The sequence below is a fragment of the Drosophila eugracilis genome, unplaced genomic scaffold (assembly GCF_018153835.1).
Source record: "Drosophila eugracilis isolate 14026-0451.02 unplaced genomic scaffold, ASM1815383v1 contig_1963, whole genome shotgun sequence".
In the NCBI taxonomy this organism is placed as follows: Eukaryota; Metazoa; Arthropoda; class Insecta; order Diptera; family Drosophilidae; genus Drosophila; species Drosophila eugracilis.
This window is the reverse complement of record NW_024572825.1, coordinates 308,965-321,953: the sequence shown is the minus strand read 5'-3', so window position 1 is coordinate 321,953 and position 12,989 is coordinate 308,965. Positions and strand designations below refer to the sequence as shown.

The following is a 12,989-nucleotide window of genomic DNA, read 5'->3' as shown; positions in this document are numbered from 1 at the left end:
TTGTATGTGCCGGCAAACATGTCTGCACAGAAATAAATTTATATTAAACAGAAAAGATTTTAATTCATGGCCGGCGGTACATCTGCGTACAACTACGTTGCGGACCACAAATTGAAAAAAACATTTCGATATGTCGATATACATTATTTATTGGTACACATATACTTGTACGAAAATTAATCTTAGCATTACTATATTCTGTATGTGTACATGGACTGGGGGAAAAAGAAACGTAATTGTTAAGTTTTTCATACCATATATGGAGCTATCGGGCTATAATTAAAGTGCCCTTCCTTTCGTATCTTAATCATATATCGCTTAAGCCTATCTTTCCGAATGAGCTACATGATCGGTTTATGTATCGTTCTCTTAAACTATTTACTTATTTATGTTGAAATTGATAAGCATTTAAAATAGATTTTATTTTGAAATGAAATTGAACAAAGTAAAGGGTTGCTATGACACTTTTCCCTTCTTCCTTATGCAGGTCTTAGAATAGGGAACACGACATTAAGCTTGTGAAGGTAAATTTCAGTTCAGTAGTCTCAATCGCAGCACTTGCAGAATTCTAAGATTGACGCCCAAAATCTGCATGTTGAATGTTCTATCTCTTATTGTTATGTATTAAGTTAAAGGAATCACATTAATGAATAATCGATAGTTTTTAGTTTGCGATAGTTATCATTTTGAAAATACATCCCTGTTTATTACTTCTTCTTCTTTCACCATAAAAATGTAATTGAGTTTTCAATAAGAATAAAATATACGATATAACAGTGGTGTCAGAAGTCAAAAGGAATGGCTTCTACCAATTCAGAGAGGGCTACATCGACTTCAAATAATGATCTAAGCGGGATCATTGAGTCGCTGGCTGATGCAATTCGCATAGCAGTGGCACAAGGTAGCCAAAATGCAGGGATTCCAGGAACTGCAAAGACGCCGCAGTTTGCAATGCCAAGCTACAAGAGCGGGGAAGATTCTACAGTTAAAGATTACTTCAGTCGATTCGAGTGGGCACTACAACTCAGCAAGGTGCCAGAGGAGGAGCACCACAACTACGCGCGTGTGCATATGGGCTCAGAATTGAATACAGCCTTACGTATACTGATCAGTCCAAAGTGTCCCGAAGAATTACAGTACAGGGAGATCAAAGAAGTGCTAATTAATCACTTTGATGGCAAACGAAACATGTATGCAGAAAGTTTCAAATTTCGTCAACTTCGACAAGAGCCAGAGGAACCACTGGCAACGTTCGTACTTCGCTTAAAACAAGCAGCATCCTTTTGCGAATTTGGTTCGTTCTTAGACAGAATGCTTACAGAACAAATGCTTTTCGGCATGGAGGGTCGCAGTATATGTGATGAGGTGATCGCAAAAAAGCCAGCTACTTTTGCAGAAGCATATGAAGCCGCCTACTCCAGAGAACTACTTTTGAGGTCTGCAAACACGGTGAGCGAAAAGACAACAACAGAGGTCGAACCAACATGCAAATTGGGATACAGCCCAATCAAAAAGCGATCGGAGAGCAGCAAGAAAGTAACAAGATGCTATAGCTGTGGAGGTCAGCATTTGCGACGAAACTGTAAGTTCAAAGACGAGAAATGCTTTAATTGTGGAAAGATCGGGCATATAAGCAAAGTATGTAGATCGAGTACCAAACAAATTTCAGAAGCTGATGATTCTGACAATCAAGCAGCATGGCAATTTGAAGAGCCTACAAATTCAGTCAATGCAATGAGGGCAGCAACAAGAAAAATGATTACAATGAACATTGAAGGATTTCGACTACCAATGGAATTAGATACAGGTGCCCCGTGCAGTATTATAAACAAGCAATCGTTTCGAGCAATTAAACCTTCAATGCGTCTTCAGAAAACCGACCGCAAATTCTCCAGCTATACAGGGCATAAAATTACATGCATAGGACGAGCGCCCCTTAACGTAACATATGGAAACACCACACGGAAACTTAATTTGTACGTGGTGGAGGGGAATCTGGATACACTGTGTGGACGCGAGTGGATCACACAATTTGCAAAGGAAATCAACTTCGAGAAATTATTCGATGAAGATAGAACTGAGGACGCCATTGATCTAGATATGTTTACATCCAACGGCAGCGCGATCAAGGCAATTAAAGTACAAGCAACTGGACTACCAGAAGACAAAAAAGGTCAGCTTCAACAAATTCTCACTAAATACAATTTGGTTTTTAATACTACAGCAGGAACATTCAAAGGGCCAGAAGTTAAGGTACACTTGAAACCAGGGGCAAAACCGATTTTTGCACGAGCGAGAGATGTACCATTTGCATTGCGTGACGCCTACGCAAAAGAGATCGACAAGAAAATTTCTGCAGGATTCTATAAGAAGGTAGATTATTCCGAATGGGCTTCAACAACACACGTAGTTACCAAAAAGACCGGGGGCATTCGAATAACTGGCAACTATAAACCTACATTAAACCCCCAAATGATTATCGATGAACATCCTATACCACGAGCTGAAGATTTATTCAACCAGATGAAAGGAGCTACAATATTCGCACACTTGGATATTACTGATGCATATTCACATTTACGAATTGACGACGAGTTCGCTCATACCCTTACACTGAATACAATCACTCACGGGCTCATTCGACCAACGCGCGCTGTATATGGTGCAGCAAACATTCCAGCTATTTGGCAAAGAACGATGGAAACAGTATTACAGGACATCCCAAATGTACTTAATTTTTTCGATGACATATTGATATACGCCGGAAATATGGAAGAATTGCTAAAAACGTTAGAGAAGACTTTGGAAAAGCTGCAGAATTTCGGATTAAAACTAAATAAATCAAAATGTATATTTGCGGCATCATCTATAGAATTTCTGGGCCACAAGATCGACGCACAAGGAATACACAAATCAACCAAACACATTGAGGCCATAATACATGCACCCAGACCAGCAACAATAGAGCAGTTACAGTTGTTTTTGGGAAAAGCAACATACTATTCGAATTTCATTCCAAACTTATCGACACTAGAAAGACCGCTTCGCAACGTTTTGAAGACAGGAAAATTCTACTGGTCTCAGGAAATAGAATCTGCATACAAACAAATTAAACAAATTCTGATATCCCCACAGGTACTGATGCCATATGATCCGTCTCTACCTCTACTACTAGCAACAGATGCAAGCAGCACAGGAATAGGCGCAGTCCTATCTCATCGACTAACCAACGGCAATGAACGACCAATTGCATATGCGAGCCGCACGTTAAGCCAAGCAGAACTCAAATACTCACCAATCGACAAAGAAGCACTTGCCATCGTATGGGCGACCCAAAGATTCTTCAAATATTTATACGCTAGGCACTGGACATTAATAACGGACAATAAACCCCTCGCACAAATTTTGCACCCAGGTAAATCACTTCCAACATTGTGCATCTCTCGAATGGCTAATTATGCAGACTTCATGAGTAATTTTGATTTTGATTCAATAACGAAAAAATCTAAAGAAAACAGTAATGCAGACTACCTTTCTCGACTACCAATCAAAGCGGGCGTTATAAAGGAAGTGGAAGACAGTTCTTCGCTTGATGAATTCGACAATTTCATGATACGACAAATTAAGCAACTTCCAGTGACAGCCAAGGGAATATCGCAAGAAACAAGGAAGGACCAACACTTAGGAAAGATTCTGCAACTACTCGAGAATGGTCAGTGTTTGGCCAAGAATGGATATAAAAGCCCAGAATGTATATACGGCCTTTCTTATGGCTGCCTTACGTTTGAACACCGAATTGTTATTCCCACGAAATTACGACAAACAATTCTTGATGAGTTACACAGAGCACACCTAGGTGTAGTAAAAATGAAAGGAATCGCTCGATCCTTTGTGTATTGGCCCGGAATAGATAAAGACATCGAAAATACAGGAAAAGCATGCGAGTCCTGTGCCAAAAATGCTAAACTACCGCCGAAATGCTCCGACCACTACTGGGAATACCCTAAAACCCCATGGGAGCGCATTCATATAGACTACGCGGGGCCAATTCATGGTATGATGTTATTAATTATAACTGATGCCTACTCAAAATGGTTAGAGGTGAAGGTAACGAAAACAATTACGGCAGGTGCAACGATCGCCATCTTAGACGAATTATTTGCAACTTACGGAGTCCCACTGATGCTGGTTACGGATAATGGAACAAACTTCACGTCAAAAGAATTTAAAAACTACCTTACATCTGCGGGAATCAGATATCACAAATTAACGGCGCCATATCATCCTGCCACAAACGGGCAAGCCGAACGAAATGTGCAAACAGTAAAACAGGCATTAAAAGCAATGAGAACATCTTCGGACACAATGAGAAGAGACCTGAACGAATTCTTACAACAATACCGAAATGCTCCACACTGCACTACCGGAGAGCCTCCGGCAAAATTGTTTTTGGGCAGAAAATTGCGTACCCGACTTGATTTAATCCGTCCAGAAAATGTAACAGAGAAAGTTTCCGCAAAACGAGTCATGAACTTCAACCCTTCATATAGACAGTTCCATTCGCACGATGAAGTTTACTTTTTATCCGGAAACCCTCGAATGGACAAATGGGTGCAAGGAAAAAATTACAAAGCGTCTCGGAGATCTTCATTATGAAATATTATACAATGGAAAACTCTTCAAAAGACATATCAACCAAATGCGAGGTTGCATCTCACAAGGTGCAAAAGGATTCATCCGCGAGAGGGAGAGCAAATTACTGGAATACTCTTCCGAAGACAAAGACGCAGTTTCGGGATCTTCAAGTGATACAGTCCACCGAGATATTGAGAGTACCACCAATGAAGAAGATAATGATGACATTTTCAGCACTCCAATAACTTCGCCATCACTGGATCATAGGGATGCACTGGAGCAAACTCAACAAGCACCACAAATGGATTCGTCTACACCACAGGTGCAGGTGGACACAAAACCAACCCTACGACGATCATCCCGCATACGACAACCAAGAATTATATTTTCATCATCACCCTAAGAGGGGGAAGTATTGTTATGTATTAAGTTAAAGGAATCACATTAATGAATAATCGATAGTTTTTAGTTTGCGATAGTTATCATTTTGAAAATACATCCCTGTTTATTACTTCTTCTTCTTTCACCATAAAAATGTAATTGAGTTTTCAATAAGAATAAAATATACGATATAACACTTATAAAAAAAAATAATTTTATATATATAAAAAAAAATAATTTTATAATTTTTGTTTTAAAAATAATTATATTTTTTTTTTTTTTTTTTTATTTTTTTTTTTTTTTTTTTTTTTTTATTTTTTTTAATTATAAAATTTAAAAATAATTATCCCATAAAAAAAAAATAATTTAAATAAATAAAATTTAAAAAAAAAAAAAATTATATATAAAAATATTTTTTTTAAAATAAAAAAAAATTTTTTATTATATACCCCCTCAGCTGTTGCTGATAGTTCGCCTTTAGCTCAGACAACGCAAGTTTTCAAAAATCTGTCTTTGATTTCAAAATAATCTAATAACTATTCCCGATATAAGATGAGGTTATGGAATATTGTGGCGGCGTGTTTGGCCACAATATTCTCCGCCTGCACAAGTCTTGCAGGCAGTTACGCCGTGGCACGTGCTGCTCACGGATCTGTTAGTTCTGATGTACCGTTGCGGAAAGTTGCTGCCCACAACGGTCGGTCACTCGGTAGGCGTCTCTGCAGTCAGGTGGCGCTGCAGAGCACCGATCAAGACCTGGTGGTGGCCACGATCAGTGACGTTGATGCTGCTGAACTTCTTCTTGTAACCTGGTAGCCGGGTCGAGGCCGGGGCCGGGTGGTGGCCACGGTCGGTGACTATGGTGCTACCGCCCTTCCTCTCGTAAGCTGATAGCAGGGTCTTAGCTTCAGCTATACTGTCGCGGCGGTTGACAAAGATGAAAACACCCGACTCAGAGGAAGGCCGTCGGCCAGCGCCCGTCGTAAGACTTCGTGTGCTGTCCGTTGTCGTGTTCTTAGCTCAGATCACAGTTGCATTGTTAACTTATATACGTCTTAAAATATCACAACACATTGGCATTTGGCTGATTCGTATATCTAAATAATACGAGTACATCATTAAAATATAATACAGCATAATTGCAAGGGTAAATGATCATTAACTTTTCGAATCTATCATGGATAGATTGTGTGATGTTTAGATGGGGAAATATCTTCGATATGTTCTAAAGAAACCAGTAGATAGCTTGTGACTATTACGCCAATAACCACAGGAGGCATGTCCCAAATGTATTCATGACGATCTCTAAAGTCAAGTTGCGGTATGTCCAAATTTTATACTAAAAATAACTTTTTGGGCAAAGTTCAAAATATTTCTCATCTAAATAAATTATTTTATTTTCAGATCTCTTAGGTTAGTTTAGTAGCTATCCTTTTGAAAGAGTCATATACTTAGATGTATGCTGAAATGAACTTTCAAGTTCTTTGCCCTGTCTGACATATTGGGAAAATGGCCATATAAATGTGCGCTGGGTATACCCCCATTCGATGCGTATATGGATGTATGTATTGCACAGTTCGCACAAAGTGCCTTTACATTGGCAGGGATGCGGTTAATCCGAGCAGCGGGCTTGCTGTGAAAGGGGTCGCAGGCGGAAGGTGGTGGTGAAGGCGGCCCTCACAACTCATAAATAAACAGATGTGCTTGCGCTCGTGTTGGATCAAGATGGCGGGCGCATAAACAAATACGTCGAGCTCGCATCCATATGCATGAGGGCGCAAGTCAATGTGATTGCCGCCACCGCATGCATTTGCTATCAAGGCCTTCGATTTGAATAATCTCGTTTTATGTTTTTCTTTATTCTTTCCCGGCTCAGGACACTCGTTTCGTGGAGTGAGAGTGAGAGAAAGTGAATCGATTGCAAAGAAAAAATGTTGGAATGGGGGAGAGTCGATGCATTCGACACGGGGACAACGCTAAAAGCGTTCATATGCTGACATTTTTAGGTCACTCATTACGTTAATTAAGTTTAAGAGCTCTCTGACGACCATCTTTTCTGTACACGCTCTACACCTTAGAAATTTCTGATTTATGCTGCTTGCAATGTAGACATTGCCACTGAGGTAATGGTCTATACTACAATCATTCATTCTTCAACTGTTTTCTTGCGCTTTGAGAAGTGGGCTAAACAATGAAACAAGCTCGGCACAAAGTTGACTTTCTTACAAGCTTTCCATATTCACCTTCTGGTGATCTCGAACAGGTGGCTTATTTTCCTAAGCAGACGACTTTGCTCAGACGGGCAGTTCTTCGACAGAGTGAAAAATATGGTTTAGGCTTAGGATAGAGCTGAAAGGATGAGCCTGAAAGTGAGGGATTTTTTGGCACTTTTGCATCTATTATATATGATTTAGATTTTAATAAAGGCAGAGCGGTAGCTCCTCTGTGTAGTGCAGTCTTATCCTTCTGTCTCTTTTTTTCTCTGGTGACACTGCGGCTGCAAATGAAAATGAAATTCAGAATGAAAAAGCGGGCACCAAGGACTCACCCACCGCATCGCCCATCCACACATGACAATACAATTGAATTCCATCTTGTCGAACTGTGATGACGGATCGAAGAATGGAATGAAATGAAAATGGATGCAATGGATGTTGAAGTGAAAATGGAATGAAATGGCTTAAGCCGGGACTTACAGAAGCCCTCGAGAAATCCGCGCCGTCATCCTCAACCCGTCACTCTGTCAGTGTGTCGCCACCTACAATGCATTCCCTCACCAGGCTCTTCATCTCCCAGATCCACGCCTCCAGGACCCCGGCTCAAGATTCCGGGTGCAACCGCTCCGGCGGTCTCCCGGATTAAGCAAATTTCGCTGTAAAACTATTGAAATTTCCGTCAGCCGTTCACAGCATGCCAAAAAACTTTGCCGCCGGCAGTTGTGCAAACTGGAGAAGGAGCAGGAAAAGACTGCACACATGCGATATACCACATACTCTCGAAATACTGCATATGACCGCCTTGTATATGTACATGGTGCATATGGCATCTGTGTATACATTAAACTGGCGGAAAGTTGGAGCCCGAACCAGATCTTTGCCAAATATTAAATGAGAAAAGTTTCTGCTTATGGTTACCTGTTGCCCGAATTTGTCACAGAAATCCTGCATGGCTTAAAAATCTTGAGACTGTACCCTAAAGGGTGATCAAGGCACCATTGTAGTAGTTCCTTAAACTACTGATCAGTAATCAAAGTCGGTTATCCGTCGCTCCTCCCCTATATACCCAATGCACTTGATAACAATAATAATGTAAATACGCAAAGAGCCCAGGACTTCTGCAATGGCCACCGCAATTAATAAACATTTGTCGTACAATTGGTCAAAATACTAACCGAAAGTTATTCCCCATAAATTTGACTTAAGCACGAGCATAAGCCAAACACATTTGCATACAAAGTGGGAATGCGGTGAAAGGGGAGAAAATGAGGGAAGCGGGTAAGCCGGGGAAAAGCGCAAAAAGAGGTAACGACCAGGGAAAATAGGTGGAGGGTGGGAAATGCCAAAGTCATGTTGCCATAATACACAGCTGTAAACAGCCTAGACAGCCTGTCTGACTTTGTGGGCCATCAGAGGTGCTGGCTTAGGTGGGTGGCATTTTCCAAGTGGGTGGTGTCAGTGGGCTGCAGTGGTGGCGGTAGAGAGCTTGCCTGTCAAAATATTACACATTAGCATGCATGAAAAATGAAGACGCGGGTAAATTAGGTTGTATCTCGCAAACGAGCGACACTCAGACAGATAAGTATGCACACATAGGGACCCAGTGTGTGTTTTCGTACAGATGCGGCCCGGAGAATAACACTTTTAATGAGTATATAAAATTATAACATTTTTATCTGTAAAACTATTGTCAGGATTATAAATACATAATTATCATTAATAATTACAGTAATTTAATAAAAGCTTTTAAAGGAGCTGCCATAAAAGCAGTGCACTATTAGCCTGACCAGCACTGTGCGTGAGTGCAAGCTGCTCTTGTGTGGAATAAGTCCTCCGCTGACACACAAGCTTATTTATTTTCATATTTATACATACATTTTTGCCCGTGTCGAAGAATATACACGAAGTTCATGTTTAAAGCGTATAGGGCACATAATGGGGCGTGTGCAACTGACACACACGCACACACACACACATCCCGAACATTCTGAATCACTTGCAACTACTTGTGTGTCTGTGAGTTAGCTTGGCGCGCTAAAAATGAACTTGCCAACACGTAACGAAGGTCACATAACAACGCCAAGCACGCCATTAGAACGGCAATAGAGGGAGAAACAAAAGCGACTGGCAGATTCCCCATCAAAAAAAAGCCACGAGGAGTAACCCGATGAAATAGGGCAAGCCTTGGGGATCGAAGTTTCGAGAGCCCTTATTTACATGATATACAACATAATGCCAGTAAAAATGTTCCAAAGGATTTTTAGTATTTTATTTATTTATTTACCAAACTAAATTTAAAAGTACTTACTACATTTCAAGTTTACTTATTTGGATATTTCTTGTTTTAAACTGAAAAACTGCATTCTTTTAACTAACAGCCTGGCGGTTCCAAAATAAATTGTTGCATACTTTCAGATACTTTTATCATTATTTCAGAACCCTTTCGATACAAAGGCACGCGTTTCTCCTTTAAGTTGGCCAACCAACATGCACTCGCACATACATACTTAACAAGAGAATGTCTTTGTGCTGCACTTTGACTGACAGCTCTTTGGACGGTACCGCGTTGGTATTAGTGTCATTTGCCGTTTGCTTTCCAACATTCTGACGTCTCTATGAACTTTCGCCGAACAGCATGCAAAGTCAAAGCAAACTAGCAAGCTGGCAAGCTAACACAGCGCACAGATGCATAAGAAACAAATAGCTACAAAACAGGACAGAGACAGAAAATATCATAAAGCTGGAACTGAACTTAAAAAAGAATGGAGCCAAGAACAAAATAGAACTATAAACTCGGGGTAAATAGTCCTTACAAATAGTCGACAGCGGGACATGAAAAACAAGAGGAAACGCTATAGTCGAGTGACGCGGCTATACGATACCCGTTACGGTTTTACACAATTTTAAAACATTCATTTTGCTAATAGAAAAAGTATGTTGAGTAACTGATAGTGCTTATATATAGCCTTATAACTTCGCCCTTTAAGCCTTTTCAATTGCCTTAATAATAACCTTATAACTTAAATATCTTTATAAATAGCGAAATATTGTTCCGATTTAAAAAATCTTTGGTAAATCGATAGGTATAATCAGAATTAAGTTATACAAGGTCAAACGAAGGCATTCATAGTAATATTATAGACGCCACAGTTTTCCGCGGCTTGTGGGCGTTAGAGTGGGCGTGGCCGAATGAAAACTCGTGGTAAGTTGCAATGGCGTCTCTTAAATACGTATTCCTTAGCACAACTTTGTAGCTCTTATAGTTTCCGAGATTTTCAGGAACTATGAGATACAAAATTGAGATTAAGCATGAAGATTCTTGAGGTCCATACGCAGTGCAAGTTTATTTCAGCATCCTGAAATCTCAGGAACTATCAGAGCTAGAAAGCTGAAATTTAGTATGCATAATCTTTAGAAGTCAGCGCATCTTATAGCCCACCAAGCCCAAAAGACGGTTTTCCCATTTTCTAGGAAAGCTTATATCTCGTTAACTATAAATGATAGAAAGTTCGGATTAAGCATGTAGGTTTCTATGATGCCCCCAATGCGAATAGTTTTCCCCTCAAGCCACGCCCAGTCTAACCCAAAAACCCCAGAAACCAAAAAAAAAAAAAAAAAAAAAAAAAAAAAATTTGACTAAAATAGCAACAGGAATTAAAATACAGTTTTCACTATATTGTTCCTATGGGAGCTATAGGATATAGACAGTTTTGAAACAGACGGACGGACGGACATGGCTATATCGACTCCCCTATTGATCCTGATCAAGAATATATATACTTTATGGGGTCGGAAACGTCTCCTTCACTGCGTTACGAACTTCCGACCAAAATTATAATACCCTCTGCAAGGGTATAAAAAGATGCCACTGCAACTTGTCACGAATTTTCATCCGGCCACGCCTACTCTAACGTCCACAAACCGCGGAAAACTGTGGCGTCTATAATATTATTAGGAATGCCTTCGTTGACCTTGTATGACTTATTTCTGATTATATCTATCGATTTACCAAAGATTTTTTAAATCTGAACATTATTTCGCTATTCCTGAAGAAATCTAGGTTACAAGGCCTCACATGGGCAGTGAAGTCACCATCAGTTACTCAACATACTTCCTCTGACAATAGGTGGCGCCTTGTGAATTTCCACTATCAAAATGAATATTTTAAAATTTCATAAAACAGTAACTGGTATCTTATAGTCGCGGCACTCGACTATAGCGTTTCTTCTTGTTTATTCTCCTTACCATCTTTATTCCAACATGTGATATCCAATATGTGATATATTTGTTAGATTTTTAAAAAAATATATTTGAAGTTAAGATCAATGTCGGAGAATAAGAGAATATGGTAATGTAAATATTATATATATATGAGGGATATGGGTATATTAAGGTATTGAGCAGCCTATTTAATTTCATATGGGGACACACTGTTCGGAATTCCACAACCTCGTAGCTTTTTTTCAATAGCCAAAACGCTATATAGAACTGTCTCTTTTCATCAAAGAATGTCTATACCCATCACCCTCTTCCTAATAGAAATTGCGCCTTACTAATTTAAGTTGAAGTCAGTCGATTGCGAATATTGAAGAGAGCAAGTGTCATCCACAGAGTGCGGAAGTCGTGAAGTTTAATACAAAACCTTTGTTTCTTTAATTTACATTTATATATATCCGAAATAAACATTATCAATTTTTACTACCCTACATATATATGTGGGAATGGTTAAGAAGAACAGATGAAGAACCTAGACAACGAATCAGGAACCAAGAGGTAGACATTGACCATATGGGGAAGAAGGGGGATTAGACGTAGATGAGGAAGACGAAGACGACGAGATCGAAGCTAACGACGAGTGAAGCAACGTGAGGAACGGCGAGTTTGAGAGAAGATTTGACGACGATAAGACGTCTTCATGAGGAGGAAATTAGACGATTCAGTTTAAATAATCTAACGAAAACATAAGCATAAACCCCACATATATGATGTGATATCATTCCGAATATTCCAATATTCGCTCTTTTTTGACTAATTTGTGTACCCCAGTTTTCCATACAACTGATATTTTATATTGAAATGTAAACGATTTTATAATTAGCCATCTCTTACCTTTGGCATATAGCTCAAGCCAAGGAGAGTCTTTAACTTATGACACGGACTGTACCAATGGTTCCTTTGTTCACACTCTCATGTTAGCATTCAAATCGAATTGTTTATGTGATTTCGGATGCAGTTTTCCGTTTTTTATCTTATGCTGTTATAATATGCGAGTCCTTCGGAACTTTGCCTTTCGGTGTCTGTCTGTGTATCTTCTTGAGAGTCTGAATTTTAAGCCAGCACTCGGAATTTCAGTTTCTCTTGTCGGCATATATTGTGTTTATAAAACGACTCTGCTCATATTTCTGCCAACAACTTGAAAATTCCAGAGCTGTTCACCCCAGTTTATTCACCTCTTGGATTTTAAACAAGCACGTATGCATTTTATCCATTTCAGGTTTTAAACATCCAATAATAACGTTTGCCCATAAACTGTGCCTCAACAAGTTGTGGAATTTTGTAATTTTTAACTAAATAAAACAGCACTAACATATAAAGACTAATGTCCACCAGTTTTCGCTGACTAGACGTGTGTGTTTTGCATTTTCAGCCAATCAATAAATGTAGTATGATATTTATAGGCAGTTCTATCGCGGCTCTGGAGACTGGAGACCATCAGCAGGAGACGATCAGTATCTTTCAGTCGAGGCGCTGCTATTC

The 12,989-nt window shown here is 39.6% G+C and overlaps 1 protein-coding gene across 1 annotated transcript; it reads left to right on the top strand.

The window, feature by feature from the left end:
• The first annotated feature begins 622 nt into the window (after positions 1–622).
• On the top strand, positions 623–4,618 carry LOC121529850 (uncharacterized protein K02A2.6-like). Its single transcript, XM_041817847.1, has 2 exons — positions 623–3,077; positions 3,136–4,618. The coding sequence occupies exons 1-2, from the start codon at positions 799–801 to the stop codon at positions 3,140–3,142; spliced, it is 2,286 nt and encodes a 761-aa protein (XP_041673781.1). The 5' UTR covers positions 623–798; the 3' UTR covers positions 3,143–4,618.
• The last annotated feature ends 8,371 nt before the right edge of the window (positions 4,619–12,989 follow it).

What these genes read in the sequence shown, in the direction of transcription:
- LOC121529850 (XM_041817847.1), top strand. Translation starts at nt 799, where the DNA reads ATGGCTTCTACCAATTCAGAGAGGGCTACATCGACTTCAAATAATGAT.